Source organism: Vipera berus (assembly GCF_964194415.1).
Source record: "Vipera berus genome assembly, chromosome: 1".
Classification (NCBI taxonomy): domain Eukaryota; kingdom Metazoa; phylum Chordata; class Lepidosauria; order Squamata; family Viperidae; genus Vipera; species Vipera berus.
In genome coordinates, this window is record NC_138202.1 from 265,082,671 (window position 1) to 265,101,384 (window position 18,714).

At 38.4% G+C, this 18,714-nt stretch overlaps 1 protein-coding gene across 5 annotated transcripts in view; it reads right to left on the bottom strand.

Moving 5' to 3' along the window:
* EPB41L2 (erythrocyte membrane protein band 4.1 like 2) overlaps window positions 1–18,714 on the bottom strand; it is a 100,036-nt gene that overhangs the window by 25,027 nt on the left and 56,295 nt on the right. For 4 of the 5 annotated variants that reach the window (XM_081312872.1, XM_081312873.1, XM_081312870.1 and 1 more), the window contains exons 5-10: window positions 18,237–18,279; window positions 10,904–10,979; window positions 9,742–9,960; window positions 8,345–8,432; window positions 5,411–5,563; window positions 3,393–3,490 (exon numbers count right to left, since the gene is read on the bottom strand). In XM_081312872.1, the coding sequence (XP_081168998.1) occupies window positions 3,393–3,490; window positions 5,411–5,563; window positions 8,345–8,432; window positions 9,742–9,960; window positions 10,904–10,979; window positions 18,237–18,279 (677 nt within the window). The remainder of the gene's footprint in view (window positions 1–3,392; window positions 3,491–5,410; window positions 5,564–8,344; window positions 8,433–9,741; window positions 9,961–10,903; window positions 10,980–18,236; window positions 18,280–18,714) is intronic. The other variant, XM_081312871.1, reaches the window with a different exon arrangement.

An 18,714-nucleotide genomic window follows, 5' to 3' on the forward strand; every position in this document is an offset into this window, starting at 1 on the left:
TTCGTAGGACATTCCATTGGTATCCCTGGTCCCATTAGCAGCCTTATCCATTATCGATTGCTAATCATTGCTTCATGGAAAGTCATTTTTACTTCATCTAGGACCAAACAAGTTTCTTTAGGGCAGGGGTAGGCAACCTCGGCTCTTTTATGACTCGTGGACTTCAACTCCCAGAATTCCTGAGTCAGCTGACTCAAGAATTCTGGGAGTTGAAGTCCATGAGTCATAAAAGAGCTGAGGTTGCCTACCCCTGCTTTAGGGCTATAAAAATTTTCACAGGTTCTGAAATACAACTCTCAGCAGCCCCAGCCAGCTAAATATGTAGTATGATGAAAGTTGTAATTCAGTGGCATCTACAATTAGAAAATCAAGATTTCTGCCTTAATATGTTGTAGCAATAAGACTCCTGTTATGAACATTTCTTTATGTATTGTCTGGAAAGCATTTTTATTATGGGTAGATTGCATACTAGTGCCAGTAAGCTTATTCCTCATGTTAATTATCTTCAGGGAAAAAGAGATTAGAACAGATTAAGATTTCTAATGGTTATAATCTAAAGCATTAGTCAGTTACTAGATTGAATACAGATGCTCCTCACCAATTGCTGTGTTCAGTGACTGAAATGACAATGGTTCTGACAAAACTAACTTCAAGACTAATGCCTACATTTACAACCTGTGCAGCATCCCTCATTCATGTGACCACCATTACCGATAGTACTATCGAGTGTCTGACTTGTTTTTTCCTCCTTGCTGAGCAAAGATTGAGAGAATGGGATTACAACAGAGTAAGAAGGCATGCACTGAAAGCACTGTACTGGCATTAGCAGTTGTGAGCATGCCACAATTCCCGATAATGTGCCTGCTTATTCTCTCATAATCCCTTACTCCAAACTCTCTGATCCACAAGGGGAAAAAGAAAAGAAAATATCAATTTCTGTAGGCAATCTCACCTGTACCTGACCCATTCCCTCCACCTTGCAAAGCAGAGATTGGGGAGTGGGAAATAAAGCAGGCTGCTTGCATAGTATGCTGGCATCAGTGCACTACTCCCAATGTGTATGCCCCATTGTGCACCTCCTTACTCTCTTGTAATTCCTTACCCTCCAATGAAAGTAAATACAAACATTAATTTCCTTCTTGCTAATTATCCCATTGCTGGGATAAGCATTCCAAAGTGCTGGGGAACGAACGGTTAGGAAGCAAACAAAAACTGAAGATATGAAACTGATTACTCTGGTCAGTAATTCTCCCAGCACCTCTAGAATGACCTCCAAAGTGGAGGAGGGGAGTGGCAAATGTCCAGTCACATGACTTCCCTCTTAGCGACCACTTTGTTTAATGATGGAGTTGTTGGTCCCAATTGTGGTCAGTAAACCACAATTTAATTAACAGTCTTTAGCTCTAATGTTGTCCTAAAAATCTTTTATTCTGTTAAAAATGTGGATTCAGGCACAAAATGGGCAATTCTGGAAAAAGTATGCAATCTTAGAAGGACATGTTTGCAATCCAGAATTCAAGTGATATGTAAGTTTAATATAGCAGATGTAAAAACTACCTAATAATAAACAGAAGACAAAACAAATGATTTAGGATCTGTTAGATCTGTTAAAGCCTCATAAAGAGTATCAATTTCTCCTCAATACCAAGTCATTCCTTGCAGAGCTTTGCTTCTTTCCAATAAGATTACCAATGCTTCCAAATGGAAAAAAATTATTCTAGAACATTTTTTCTGACAAATTTTTCTGTATAATTAAAATGGTTATGCCAGAAGCTATTAACATGATAGTAGGTTTTCTGCATTTTGTGCAGTTCACTCTCCTTTTTCCTACTGTTAGGTTTTTTTTTTCTTGTCTTCCACCTCTAATAAAGCTTTGTTGGTTTCTGGATTATTCTTGGATAAAGATTGAATCAAAAAGTCTTTAGCATTAATGCTTTCAAGGTCCCAGTATTTTCTGCCACCCTGAGCAGGCTTTTAAATATGACAAAATGAGACTAATCAACAAGATGCACAAATGCAGATACTGAGTTTCATTTGCACACAGCTGTGAGTTGCAATCACCCAGCACCATTTAATTTTCTTCCCCAGTGAAATCATTTACAGGAATGAATGAAAACAGAACCCATATGCTGGGCAGTTTGATATTGATAGGCATCCTCTTTCAGATAACCTTGTCTTAAACCACTTAAGGTTTTAGAAGCTAAAACTAGCTCCTTAAACTAGAATGAAAACAACCTAACTCCTGTAGAACAGATGTAGCAAATAAGCTTAACATGATCACTTAGCTCCTTCAAACATATGTGTTGCATTCTATGCTTGGGAGTTCTTGATCATATATAAGGGCAGTCTTCCATAAAGTGTATAATCAAACCCTAATGATTTAAATTGCAACAGTGTATATGTGAATGATTTTAATAATTAATTAAAAATAAAAGTAAATTGGACAAACTAGCATTTTTAAGTAAGAAAAATGAATAGCAGGTAAAACTGAATTCCCAGAAGGGAGGAAAAAGAAGCCTGGGATAAATATCTAGTTCTTGAGTCCAATAATTTGTCTGCTGAAGCTTTCACTGGAAAGCAAAAAGTAGATATGGGTTGCAGGTCAAAAAGCCAATGAACAGTAGTAGCACTTTCTGTCTGCAGAAATCAGGCAGTATTATTTTCACTCAAAATTCTGTGGCGAATTCCCCTCTAACAAAATTAATATTCTATATTGCCATAGCTAACTTATTGCAGCCTACACTTTTATCAAAGGAAACAAAGAGAATCAACTATAATGAAGGCAAAAAAATATTGAAGAAATGCAACTTAAAGACGGGAGAATATTAGGATTCAAAACAAATATCTATTTTTATCAGAACCCTTTCATTCTATTTATTGAGTCAATTATTTATTTCTACTATTGATAGATGCCATAGGTATCTATCAATAAGTTTCAGATTGCCTAGCATAAACGTTTTGCAAACAACCATGATGGGACCCATTGTGTCATATTACAGATAACTAAAAAATATATATCAACTGATCATTTATTCTATCATAACAATATTTTAGGAGAAAAATCCAGCATATAGTTTGAGGGGAAAAACTAAGGGCCTTTTGTTTTGTTATTTTTTTAATAGGTTAGGTGAGTTATCATTTTGCAAAACAAAGGATTTTACACTTTAAACACCATGTCATAACAGACCAAGGGAATAAATTAGGACCAAATCAAACTGCATTGAGACATACACAACTGAAAGGAATTATAAGGAATATGTATTTTTGTCACACGGTAAAAAGAAACTCATTTATGAAAAGCTCAGGGGGCATTTCTATTTCAAAACTTTTCATCGAAAACATAAAAGCCATGGAAATCCCATAACCCATTAATTAAAAATGTTAAGTTTTACCTATAAAAAGTATGATGCTCCACACAAACCTTCCATAATCTTTTTGCAGCCCTATGATTTGGCAGCTTGAAGCCAATAGTACTTTCAAACTGTTCCAGCTGGGGGGAAAAAATCACACAATCAAATTAATACAATTTTTGAAAACTGTTTTGGCTAGCTGTTTAGACCTCATTTTCAATATTATATTTCTTATTATGATTAATTTTCATTACTGCCCTCAATTACAGACACTAATAGTTAAGGAAAATAAAGAAGTGACCATGGCTTGGGAAAAAAAAGTGATTTATTACCGTTTTTCACCCTTACGACTGTTGCAGCCATCCCCATGGTCTCGTGATCAAAAATTCAGACGCTTGGCAGCTGACTCCTGTTTATGATGGCTGCAGTGTCCCGGGGTCATGTGTTATCCCCTTTTGTGACCTAAGGGAAGCCAGATTCACTTAACGACCGTGTTGCTGGCTTGACAACCGCAGGGATTCACTTAACAATTGCAGCAAGAAAGGTGGTAAAATGGGATAAGATTCACTAACCTGGCTCTTTGAGCTTTCCGGCCCAGGCTGAGAGTTTTTAAATGGGGTTTTATATTTGTTCAGGGATTAAATTTAATTATTTTAACTGTCTTTAACTTTTGTATTGTATTGATGTTTTTAAATACTTTGTAAACCGCCCTGAGTCCTATGGGAAAAGGGCGGTATATAAATTCAATAAACTAAACTAAACTAAACTAAACTAAACTAAGAACATCCCTCCCCAGTGTTTATAAATCTGTTTTGAAGGCTTTTACTGGGTGGTTCCCAAAATCCTACTGGTAACTTTTCAGAAATTGTTTTCTTTCAATAAGCATTATAAATGTTGTAGAAAAATATGTTCATTTTACTGCGCTTCATATGCAAACTAAAATTTATTTTAAAAAATAAAGATTACAGTTCCAATTGTACTTGCTCTATCTTATCAAATAGTATGTTATATTAAATCAGTGGGGATTAATTTTTGTTAGCATTTGATTTCATTTACTTTTAAACTTAATGTAATCATTTTCAGTCACTTGGTGCAGTGGTTAAGGTGCTGAGCTAGAAACCAGAAGACTGAGTTCTAGGCCTGGTGACTTTGAGCCAGTCACTCTCTCTTAGCCCAATCCACCTTACACTGTTTGGGGGGGGGGCGGAAACAGGACACCTTGAGCTAAATAAAAAAATCATCACCATTACTGTCATCATCATCATCTCTTAGTATGCAATTTCATTAACTACTCTAAACCAAAGGCTCAGAGGCCTCACTCAGATGCTACAATTCAAACATAATGTAAGTAAAGATGACTAGATCAGCGCTTTCGTGGAAGTCTTTTCCATAACATTCAACATACAGGAAAGCTATTTCTAAACAAGACAAAATTGCTGCAAAGTAGGAACTGGTCAGAAATAATTAAGAATGAAAATAATAGCGTCTATATCCATTTCCTGTTATAGTTAATGTTCAAGCAAAAACATGCATTTATTTTTGTACAATTAAGCTTTGCACTGATTTAATGACTTGCATACAGTACACATCTGGGTAAGTGTCAAAAAGCAAGTCTACAATTCATTAGATTACATACTAATTCATTTGTAGAACTATTTTTTGAATGACATTTGGAATCTTTTTAATTGCTCGTGCATTATTAGTGAGCACCAAATGTTTTAAAAACAGGTCTTATTGTTCATTACTTATGGATCTGATCTGGTGTATGATTCTGAAATATGAAGCAATACAAAAACAAACTGCTGGAGAAATATCAAAGCGCTGGAAAATATGTTTTTAGATATATTCAATATAGAGAACATCTAAGGAAGGACATGCACCAGCTGAAAGAAGCCTTTGAGTAGCTATGGCTGCTTTACACTGGCTCTTCAACAGATCTAGTATGATTTAAAAAAACAACACTTTACCAGGAAGACATATATCGCACCATGAACTGTTGAACTACCTGACATGTATTCATATAATTTCTAATGTGTGAATCGTGATATCCATGTACTTACTTCGGTTGGTCGGATTTTAATATAGAAATTACTGCGTTTATAAGAAATCTTCAAAATTTTGGGCCATGCAAAACGATTTATTCGAAGTCTGTCTTTGTAAATGAGTAACCCATTGGCACAAACCCCCAACATGATATCCACACCTTCAGAATCCTGTCAAATTGAGAATGAAAGCAATTTCAACCTGATTACAATAGGAATACATGCAGGCAGGCAGACAATGAGACACCAAGAGTAGAGAAGATTATCCTAAAAGGCATAGAAACTTAGCTGAGCAACAATACTGAATCTAACAAAATACTTCAGAAATGGACAGATAGGCAGTTGATAATGGAAATACTGTAAAATAATAGAAGTCATTGCCTTGTTATATAAAGTTGGATATACTATATCAAAACAGTGCGCAGAAGATAGAAATCCATCATATGAATGAAAACAAAAACACATTTTTAAAAGGTTTTAATGAACAATAATCAGCAATATATTGTTTAATCCATTCAATTTTGTAGTATGCAATATTGTACTTAATATTTCAAGTCATTAACTAGCAAATATTTGGCTAGTAGTTTTCCTATTAGTAGAGGAGACCCATCCTGCTTCAAAATGGTTCTGCGTTGGTTCTCCTCCTTTCTCCAGGGTCGCTCGCAGTCGGTGCTGACAGGGGGACAGAGGTCGACCCCGAGGCCTCTCGCTTGCGGAGTCCCTCAGGGGTCGGTCCTCTCGCCTCTCCTGTTCAACATCTACATGAAACCGCTGGGTGAGATCATTCGCAGTTTTGGAGTAGGGTACCATCAGTATGCTGATGACACCCAGCTTTTTATCTCAACTCCAAACAATATCAGTGATGCCCTAGACGTGATGTCCCGCTGCCTGAAAGCGGTCCGGGAATGGATGGGGAGAAACAGGCTTCAACTGAACCCGGACAAGACTGAATGGCTGTACGTACCGGCAAGCCAGGATATTCAGAACGTCCCACTGCTTAACATTGGGGACAAGTTACTTCCCCCTGTTGATAGGGCCCGCAACCTGGGTGTCCTCCTAGACTCGCAGCTCTCCCTGGAAGACCACATAGGAGCTGTGACCAAGGGGGCCTTCTCCCGGGTTCGACTAGTTCGCCAACTACGGCCTTATCTGGACCTGGATTCCTTACGTACAGTCACCCATGCCCTTGTGACCTCTCGCCTAGACTATTGTAACGCTCTCTACATGGGGCTGCCCTTGAGATCCACTCGGAAGCTTCAACTGGTGCAAAGTGCGGCGGCACGGACACTCTTGGGAGCCTCCCGATACTCCCATATCACACCTCTCCTCCGTGCGCTGCACTGGCTTCCGGTTGCCTTCCGTGTGAAGTTCAAGGTGCTAACAATGACATACAAAGCCCTACATGGCATGGGTCCGGACTACCTACGGGAGCACCTTCTGCCAATGTCAGCACCCCACCGTCCTGTGCGCTCCCACAGAGAGGGCCTCCTCAGGGTGCCACCGCTCAAGGAATGTCGGCTGGTGGCCCCCAGGGGGAGGGCATTCTCAGTAGGTGCGCCAGCCCTCTGGAACAGCTTACCAACCGAAATCCGGATGGCCCCTGACCTCCGTACCTTCCGTCGCGACTTAAAAACTTTCCTGTTCCAGCAGTCCGGCCTGGCATGATAGCGTTAATTGGGGTCCCAGTTTGTTTTCATTAGTGTTTCTTATTATTTTTATTGTTCAATCTGTATACATTCCTTCCTCTGTACACCGCCCCGAGTCCCTCGGGAGAAGGGCGGTTTATAAAAACTAATAAATAAATAAATAAATAAATAAAACTAAAGCATGGGAGAACCTAGGTTTTTTACAATAAAGTATTTTATAGACAAAATTTCAGGGGGAAATGCAAACATATACACACTTCTATATGCCACAAGGTGTGTATAATACTTGCTCTCTGGAATTTTCATTCATCCCTCCTACTTTTCCAGATCATTCTTGAACGTTCACTACTTCCCCATCTCCTCCATTGTACCAATTGCAGCAATATGCTTATAAAAGTAAGGAAAATTTCTTAGTAGTGAAACTGCCAGCATGATAATCTTTCATTAATACTGTTAACAATGGTCTTTTAAGTGTACTGGGTGAATAGCAGCTTGGCAGTTTCACAAATATCCCTTTGGGGCAAGTGCTCGGATTTTTTTTTTTTTTCAAATGCCAATAGGCTAATAAAAGTTCTGGAGTGGCAATTTGTTTTCTTTATTGGGTAAGGAGAGGATGAAATAGGAGTTTTGCCATTCCAGGATTTACAATGACTTGCTGGAGATGGCTCTGATTCAGTAGAATCTTCTCCAGCAAACCAGTTAGAAAAAAACAAAACACTGATCTCTAAATTCCAAAACCTGTAATAGTAAAGGCAACCCCACAGCCAATTTACAGAATCTGGGACTAGAAATGGTATTGTGTGCAAACATCATCACTTCTCTCTTCCCACCTACTACAGAAACAGCAGCACTGGGGAAAGTTGCTTTTCCCCCAATAGTATGATCGTGGGAAAAGCAACAATTCTGCATTTGCTTGTGTATGTTGGCGGAGAGAATATAGCAGGAGAATGCTGTTCAGAAAATACTGCTCTTCATTAAAACAAGCCTAAAATATCTAATATGAATTTCAAATTGTTCTCCAAATATCCCTATCTTTCAAGCAGAAGAAAGAGAATATATAAAAGAATATATACATAGAGGGTGGATTTAGACTGATTCACACATCTGCCAGAAACTGCATCACATATCTACTTCCCGTATTCTAATCAAGTCTCCTTTCAGGTTGCTTTGGCACCAGCAACAAAACTCTCTGCCTTTCCTCACAAACAACAACATCATGTATAATGTACAATAGGTATTTTTAAGAACACGACTCTACCATATTTTCTAAATAAATTTTTTTTTCTATAGAAATATTGACTAATACCTTAGCATGGTGTAAATCCACTCCATACATAGATAGTCGCTTGGCGTTTTCTATGAATTGGGAATCTGCCTGTGCTGGAGTCAAACCTCTGCAAATATTTAGAAAAGAAACATAAAAAACCAATATTATGTTATGTTGTGTTATTATTATTATTATATAAAAACATAGGCCAGTGGTGGCGAACCTATGGCACGCATGCCAGAGGTGGCACTCAGAGCCCTCTCTGTTGGCACGCGCACCACTGCTGGCAGCAGCAGGTCCATCAGGCCACCACCGCCGCCCAGAGCAGGAGCCCCGTCCAGCACAAAGGAGGTGAAGTGGCCGACTAGCAAGCTCAAGTAGAGGTGGTACAGCAGAGGTCACCAACCATTGTCGATTAGTGCTGGAAGAAAAGGGAGGGGGAAGCATTTTGCATGCGTGCGTGCACGGGGCCGCGAGCATGCGCATGCTGCAAACGGGGCGGGGCTAGTGCCTGCATGATACTCACTAGCCCTGACCCGTTCTTGCGTGGTGCAGCGTCTTGTAACACGGTGGCCCATTTTTGTGCCCCTGGTTTTTGCATGCCAGAGGCGGCACTCAGAAGCGCCTCGCTGACCCCCCCAAGGGCACCATAATGCTGATGCACATCTGGCACTTTGCAATAAATAAGTGGGTTGTGGTTTGGGCACTCGGTCTCTAAAAGGTTCGCCATCACTGACATGGGTCTTGCTACCCGGACTATGGTCTATCTAAGCCAGTACTTTGTTTCTAGATATGGCCAGTTTTTGCAAGGGGTAGCACTGCTGTGAGTCCATTTTAAACATCTGATCTCAAACACTGTATTATACATGCTGAAGGAGAGTCTCTTTTCAAATATAATAGCTTCCAGTCTTTGCATTTGTGAAAACTATCAAAACATGCTGGAGTAGAAACACACAGGCACAGGCATGCAAAAAACTGTTACATCAATACCTGATAGTTGGTTACCAACATTTTGATAATTTTAAAAGCTCAAACAATAAAGGGAAATGCCCTGGTGTTTTTCAAACATCTACTATTTAAGCAAGAAAAAAAGAACTGAACTTGCTCTTGAGGGATTCAAACTGTATTATCTCTCAAAATGAAAATAGCCAGGGCTACTACTTTTATGAAAATTCTAATGAAGTAATAAGGATGTTTGTCTCAAATATACCTCCTGCATTATCGAACATCTTTTTTGTACTCTTGAGCTTCTGTGATGTAATCAAGATGTGGGGGAGGGGGAATCCCTAGTTTCTAGTCACCTTAGTTTTAAAATTTCCAAATAGTACTTAGAAATAATTTTATAACCATATCGAAGCTGAAAAATATCTTGCATTTTTAAGTTCCTTTTTTCCTATGAACTTTTTTCCATATGCTTTACATGGAACATGGCGCACCTGTGTGTCTTGTGTAATTCTACTACTTTCTCCTCCAACTCTTTTGTCTGGTTAGGTGCAAACTGGAATTCCTGTATGTAACCACTATTATGCTCCTCAGGATCAAAGTCACCTAACTCCGCTTGTAAAGTATATGAACCAAGTAGAGCATGGGTCACAAAAGAACATGGTAGACGTCCAGAAGCAATATCCTGACGAAGCTGCAAACAAAGAAAGTACCTGGGGGGAAAAACAATGATAACTGTCTGACAAATATTATTTATTTGTTACCTTTTTATCCTAGTCCCTTCATTACATTATAAGTACCTCAAGGTAGTAATCATTCATAATATGCCTTCCTTTTATTTTTCCACACAATAACCCTAATATTCTTCTCTATTTTTAACATTTTAAAAATCTACATAAAAAGTAATCTGCAAACACAGAAAATATTTATAATAAAAAGGTTATATTTTAATAACTGCAAAAAAAACTCCAAGCACAACCTATTTTTCATATAAAGCTGGAAATTATACTTTCAGTGAAGCCTTAGCGCAATTATTCTGACTACTAGTTTTTAAATATTTAGGCAAATGTAGAAAAACCTATTATCATATGACTCTAATAACTGTTCTAAATATTCCCTAACTGGGACACAACTAGAATAAACTATTCTGTTAGCAGATGAGATGAAAAACTGCATGCAGTTGTCTTGAAAAGGTATAGATTCTAATTAAAGAACATAACCATAGAAATGTCAGAGTTACATCATCTGAGAACATTTTCTATCACCAAGAAATCTCTTCATTCAACTAAAAAATGATTTACTGAAGTATTCTTTCAATAGTGTTTCCTCCCTGGCTTATCCAGGTTATGATCTATATTTTGAATCCCTGCAGTGGATTCAATATTGTTGCTTTTCTGCTTTAACCTGTTCCTCTTTTTTCAATAAAAACATTACCATTAGATGATTAGTTTTTCCTAAATTATCTGCAGTAATTATTTGTATATACATTTCTATACTAGATTTACAAAAAATATTAGAAATCAAACACAATAGCAGCTAATAGCTTTTTTTGCATTTGGCCATTTTCTTTAGGCTTATGAACTGTAACATTTTACAGATTTTCCAAGAGACCCTAAATAATGCAGGAATTCAATTCAATAATGCTTAATAGCATACCTGGTGATTTCTTCTGTTAATTGTGAAGGATCAGGTGGGTAAAACTTCACATTAAAGGTGAACTGCCATGGCAAATCTACATTTAGCACATTCCACAGAGAATACATGGGACAAAAAAATGAAAACATTCCGAGTAAACATTATTTTAATCCACAAACAGGAAAAAATGAAGACAGTAAAGATGGAAGAAAATTCTTTTGTAAGAAAATTGTGTATATATTGTAAAATTACTAATATGCCAGCTTTTAAATTGTTTTGTCCATACCATTTGAGATTAATGAATCTCCCTGTGTCTGAGGTCTATATATAATCCTTTTATTTACTGTCAATTATTTTGCATGAAAGCGTAAGCATTCTTCCCCCTGCCCCCATCCCAATGTCTTAAAGTCTATACTGGAATTACCACTGGAAGGCACTGAAATAAAAAGATAAGCCATATAAGATCTTCATCTTTACAGTACTGCTGCAATTCATCTAAAACATTGAAATATTTTAAAGCCCAATTTCTTAATTTTTTGCATGCTGTTTTTTGCATATAGTTTTTTGTATTAATAGATTTATATCTATCAATAGATATATAGCTATATAGGTATTGTTGATATTTTAGTAATAGCAAATTGTAAATATTTTAAAAATATTTATATAACTGGAATCTCTAAGAGTATGAAAGTTTCCTTAGAATTTTTGGGACAGTATGAAAAAGCATCAGATGTGATTTATGAAAATTAACTCATTGTCCTGACACCTCTGCAAATTCCTTTAGTTCCTTCTTAGTGGCTAAGTAACAATTGTTCAAGAGAGTCAAAAATATATAATCTGAAAATAGATTTAAAAGCTATGTCTCCCCCTCCTCTTTTCATCCCACAAATCTGATTACTGGATCTAAATGCTATTGCTAACACTTCTGTGGCTAGGTTGGATAATAAAGGCGATAAACAGCAACACTTAAATTTGTAATGGGATCTGAATCATAACTATTAACTTTAGTGTCACTGTGTGTTTTTTAGTTTTGCCAGCTTCGCTCATTCCTAAGTGTACATCTCTTTCTGCTCTGCACCTGTGTATTATCTTATCATGTAACCATAGTGACTCCAGCTATGTCCAGCCAATGTTTTGGTTTTAAACAGTGTTGTGCGCATGCCTAAAAAAAGTTCTCACAGTTACTACCTTACTATGTTCTTCTGCCTGATGAGAGAATGTAGTCAGTCTAGGTCTTTTGTTTTCTCATTAAACAAATTTTACTATAGAACATGTTTTGGATTTCTTTTCTTTGATATTGACCATGCAAATGAACCACGGTCCATCCACCTCTGATCGGACTGTTAATTGTTCCGCGACATTTGGTAGCAGAGGATGGTTTATTTTTATTTTCAAGATTTATTGATAGGCAATTAGCCAGGCAGTTAGTCCGGCACTGAGGAGGCTGTGATTATTTGCTGCAAATATGCCGAGAAATAGGAGAAAGAAGAAGGCCGGTTATCTGTCTGCTGAGGAGGAGGAAGCTGTTTCACAGAGAGATATCCCTTCAAGTTTACAGACTCCGTTGGCATCGGCTACACATCTTGGAGAAGCAGCCTCTGAGCCAAGGTCAGTTTCACTGTTTTCTGTTTTTACAGACTCTCAAGCTGATGCCCCAGCAGTAACCTCTGCTCATGGGGATCAGGCTGATTATGAGAGATTTGGTGCTAGACCTAAGGCTTCACTAGGGAAGGAGGTGAGCTATTATCCTCCAAGCCCTGAGCAAACTGTGCAGGAGAAGGCTTTGCAAAGTTATTATGAACAAATTGCAGTTTTTGAGCAGGAGCTGCTAAACGCAAAGTTGTGTGCAGCATTGTATAAAAAGCATGGGAGAGCCTCTGCAGGCATTCAGTTGTCAGAATCAGTTATTTTGCCTCCCTCTTCACAAGCAAAGCCACACCCACAAGGAATCGCCATTTTGCCTTCTTCCTCAAAGACAGAGGCACGCCCACAGTGGGATCTTGTGTCAGACGAATTGGAGCCTGACTGTCTTCTGTGTCAAAGAATGCAGAATGCATTTTCACAGATGTCCCTTCAGCAGGCATCACTCCAAGCTGCCACACCTCCTCATTCATTGGGAGCTTCAGCTAGAATGCCTATTAAGCCTGCTACTATTAAAGTTCCTGTCTCAGATGGAGCACAGCAGCCTTCACCCCAAGTGCAGCCTCCACTGGTTCCTCAAATACAAAGGCCAGTGCTGACTGCAGGCCAACTTACTGTAGCAGCTCAAGCGCCAGCACCTTCTGCTGGCCAGGGTGGTATTGCAGCTCAAGTACAGCCACCCCCAGCACCAGTACCTGTAGCAGCTTCAATGCAACTGCCGCAGGCCCTGGCTCAGGCACCACTGGTGCCCCCTGCTGGTTATGTCCGGATGGCACAGCCTGCACAACCAGCGCCTCCTGCAGGCCAAGTCCCAATTGCACAACCTGCAGTCAGTACCCCAATTGCATGTTCCTCAACAGGCACCCTCTATTGTACCACTGGCTGGTGATTCAAAACTGAAGTGGTCAGGACAGAATTACAGGGCATGGGTCAGTGAAGTTGGACTTTTGCTTCGTAGAGAAGGTACCCATGTGATGGTGTTTAATCCTCCTGCCCAGCCATGGCCTCCTGACATATGGGACTTGAATAATAGAGCATGCAGAACATTATTGATGTCCATGGACACTGAATTGCAGCTCACATTTTCACAAGATGCAACTGCCCAACAAATTTGGGCTCAATTAGAGGCATGTTACCGGCCTGCGTCCATTGAGTCTACATGTTTGCTTTTGTCCGAGTTCCATGGTTCTAGATTAAAACCTGGTGAGCATATCGGAGAACACTTAACTAAAATGAAAGGAATAAGAAAAGAACTGGGTGAAAAAGGCTATCCTATAGATGACTTTCAAATGATCAGCATTATCATTAACTCTTTGAATTATGAATGGAAAGACGCTATTTCTAAGATTAATCAAGTGCCTATTGCTCAACGCAGAGTGGATCATGTATGCAGAATTTTAACCGAAGAGGCACTTCAGCAAGCCGCACCACATTTAAGGGAACCACCTGCATCGAAGGCTTCAGTGAGGCGTCCCTTCCGTGGAAGGGCCTACGTTCCAAGAATGCCAAGATGCTACATCTGCAATCGTGTGGGACATGCCACCCGGGATTGTTCCCAACGGTTCCCAGCGCCCGTCATGTACCAGCCCAGAGGAACAGATTCCAGAGGAGGCAGAGGTAGAGGCAGACGACAAGGTCGTGGTCGTGGTCCCAGGCGTGATCCTCAAGCTCCACTTGCCACATTGGTTGTAACCAACGATCCACAGCCTCAACCAGAGTACGACAGACGCCTACTTTGGACTTTGGACAGTGGAGCAGCGTTACATGTTACCTACAGAAAAGAGCTTTACACAGAGATGCACGAGCCTGAACCTGAACTTCGTGAACTGTACTCTTTTTCAAATCATCCTGTTCAGGTCATGGGAAAAGGAACTGTCTATATTGAAGAGCTCGGTGCATTCATTCCTGATGTTTACTACGTACCATCAGCTAATAGTAGTTTGCTTAGTCAGAGTCACTTGTCTAGGGTGTCAAAATTCCAGGTCCATCATCTCGAAAAAGCAAGTTATGTAGTTAAAGATGGAGATATTGTTGCTGAAACAATGTTGATTGGTGGTGTTTATTATATAAAGCCAAATTCTAAGCCGCAAGAGCAGGCAAGTATACCAGTTCCAATAAGGGAGAGCACAGGCCCAGTGAGAGATGTCCCAGAGAGAGATCCTGTTGCTACTCCAAAGGCTCCTAAAGCCAACAAGAAGACAAATAAGACACAGGTTGCTCACAGCAAGCCTGAGGTTCCTAATAAAAATGCTAATGTTGAGAATTCACTAACAGGTAAACCTTTGCATTCCAGGTGTATCCATAAGTGGCATAGAAGATTGGGTCATGCCAGTTTCCATGTTCTGAAGAAGATGCCAGAGTTCGCAAGAGGTTTGGATCTAAAGGGGTGTAAGGTGTTCCTGGACTGTGCTGTCTGCAAGAAAGCCAAATCCAAAGCAGCAGCAATTCCAAAACGCGCTACACACCTGTCAACACGCATTTTTGATTTGGTACACACCAACATAGTGGGTCCTTTTGCACCAACAATTGGTGGTAAAAGATATTTCTTGACAATTGTTGATAATTACTCTAGATATGGTTATGTATTTCCTATGAGAGAAAAATCTGAGACCTTTCAGATCTTTAAAGACTTTGCCAATCTTGTCTATACCCAATTCGAAGTCAGCATCGCCAGAATTCAGAGTGATCGTGGTGCTGAATTCATGTCTCAGCGTTTCCAGGACTGGATGCGTAAGAATGGGATACTACACCAGACCTCAGCTCCTTACACTCCGGCTCAGAATGGAGTGGCAGAACGCAGAAATGGAGTTCTGCAAACCATGATGTGTTGCCTCCTTGAAGATACTAACCTCAGTCTTCCATACTGGGGTGAAGCTATCAAATATGCTAACCATATCATCAACCGCACTTGGAGTAGTGTGATAAATCAGACCCCTTATTTCATGTTATATGGACACAAGCCTGACCTCTCACATCTCCATATTTTTGGTTCCTATGCTATGGTCAATATTCCTTTAGCCCAAAGAAAGAAAGGGGGTCCTGCAGCAAAAAGGATGAGATTTATGGGCATTGATGATAATTCAAAATGGAGCAAATACATGGACTCTCATCATGTCGTAGTCATTTCACAATCTGCAGTGACATCCCCTTCTTTTGTCAGCGTCTGGTCCATAAATATGTTCAATCATTTTATAAAAACCAACTACAAATTTATATTTAATTAATGTTTTAAAAATTGTATTTCCTGAGAACCAAAACCTTTAATATATCTAAATAACAAATAGCTAGGGAAGATTAATTTTACTACACTGCATAATGTTTAATAATTTCTTGATGGCACAGATGTATTTCGACTTGAAATTGATCCATAAGAATAATTTTACCTATAATCAGTTGATTAGCTAACAGTTTAGTGTACAGTTTACAGACCATGTTAAGAAGTGAAATAGGCCTATATGGTGCCAAATCCTGGAAATCTTTGCCCAACTTAAGGATCAAAATTATACTAGACTGTTTCCAGAACTCTAGTAAAGGATCCCCTTGGTGCAAAGTATTGCATAAAGATGAAAATTCAGGTATTAAAATCTCTTTAAACTCTTTATAAAATCTCCTTTCAATCCATCAGGGCCAGATGATTTTCCATTCTGAATAGTATTGAAAACTTCAGAGAATTCTGAAATAGAAAAAGGAGATTCCACAAATTGGATGTCTTCTGGAGCCAATTCTGACAATGTTAATCTATTTCAATATTGATTTTTATTGGTGATTGATCATTTAAGGAACTTGAGCAATACCTTTGGTTTTAACAAAGGCACATGGGAGGTCATCTCTAAAACAGAATATGAATCATTATCAGAGATGAAAACCATTGCTTACGATTAACGGAAGCCAATTTCATTCACTTCTCCCTCCATCTCTCCATATTTTTATGTCTATTTTTTATTTTTCTAAATTTTATATGTTTCATTATTTTTCAATAATGATATTTGTTCTCATATTGCAAATATTTTAAAAATATTTGATTGGTCTGTCTAAGGCTACTCTATTGATAATCAACAGTATAGCTTCAGAACAATGAATTGTTAAAACTGCCGAGCTGCTATACAAGCAAATCATTAAGAGACTGTACAGGTGGCACCCATTTGCAGCGCTTCTGTTCCAGATGAACAACAGTGGATAATGAGACTGTGAAACAAGTACTATAAACATGCACAAAAGCCCTTTCATCATTTTCCACATGCATAAATATACAAAAAGGAGGCAAAAAGCATGGACAACAAGGGTCACTGTACATATTGTTTATTGGCCTGCATAACACCTTATGAGCAGCCTCACAACTCTTACAAAATGCTCACAATAAATAAACCTAAAATATACCAAAATGAAAGAAATGTATTTAGTAAAGGTAAGGTAACAGGCAACTTTGTAAGTATGTTCCAATCACAAAAGTTACAAAGGAGGAGAAAAATTTATTGTATTCTTTGTATGAAAATCAAAATAGGATTAACAGACATTGTACTACGGTAATACCAGATTAGATTATGCAGTTTTACCAAATGAGCTTTGGAGTATTGTGCCAGACTAATAAAGTATTCGCATCTGTTCACTTTTCAAAAGCCAGATTTTTCTAGGAACTTTTCTAACAGATAACTTGGAAAATTCACCAGATCCTAAGACATTATATACTGATAAAGATTTAATCTAATTCTTCTTATTTAGACTGAAAGATCTAGATTATTTAACACTGCACACACTGATGAAGATTTCTAGCAATCTTAATCTTAACGTACTTATAAATTCAGTAAATAGAGTATTATAAACTTCTGCAACTTTTTATTATATTACCTTGTGGCTTTATTATAAAAGTCATTTAAAATGCAACATTACATAAGGACATTTGACAAAATTAAATATAATCTAAGCCTTAAAGCATAGAAGGGAGCCACCTGTTTTTTGTATTTAGGCAATAAAAACAAAAAGAAAAACTCATGATTTCAGCCCCATTTTTATACCCCATGCATAGAGGGGAGCTGAAATCCTTTGGCAGGCAGCTCTTTCAGCCATCCTCCAGAAACAAGAAGGAGCTAAAATCCAAATCCAGTGCATGGAAGATAACTCATTCAGCTCCATTTCTGAACCCCACCAAAAAAATTCAGCTTCCAGCCCCCAGAGATGAGAAGGATTTTTTGGGGAATCCAGCAAGAAAGAGTGCAATGGCGATCACATGATCATGCAGTGCTTAGCAACCAGCTGTGAGAACAAGCATCCATATCACAATCACATGACCATGGGAGTTATTGATGCAACATTATGTGACAACCAGAAATACTTTACAGGCTCTAAAGCAGTGTTTTTCAACCACTGTTCCGCGGCACACTAGTGTGCCGCGAGATGTTGCCTGGTGTGCCGTGGGAAAAATTGAAAAGTAATTATAAAATACTTTCTTTGTGTTTATTTGATTCCTATTCAAGAGAATTACTTTATATATAGTCAATATAGGCACAGAGTTAAATTTTTTAACATTTTCTAATGGTGGAGTGCCTCGTGATTTTTTTCATGAAACAAGTGTGCCTTTGCCCAAAAAAGGTTGAAAAACACTGCTCTAAAGCACCCTTTCTGAGGCCATTGTAATTCCAGATTATTGTTAAATGAACAGTCATATATCAAGGACTACCTGTAGCGTGACAATAAGAGATATGACTAGAGCACTTACTGTGAATTTGCTTCTTGATTTCCTTTGAAGAATCAAGCCAATTCTAAAAAAAACAAATGACACGTAATGAGAAATAAAATATTTGTGTATTTTATAGCGTAACTGTTATTGATTCATTCAAAATCAGTATATAATATTCTGAGAATTTTTCATCTATCAATTTCTAAACTGCCTCAACCACTGAAGAAAGTTTGGGTTTACATGTTAGGATTTAAACTTCTACAGAAGTAATAAAATACAAAAACTGATGATAATAATAGATGGCCTGGAAATTTACCAACTTTAAACTATTGTTAACAAAAAGAAATAAACTGCCAGTGAGTAAATCAATGAACCACTCCTATCTGTATTGGAAGAGTCAGACATCCACGACTTTAAAAATCTCAACAGCACTGGAGTCACATGAAGTTCATTGTTTCACAAGACAATACAGCTACACAGAATGTATAGAGGCGGCAAATAAATTTAACAAATAAAA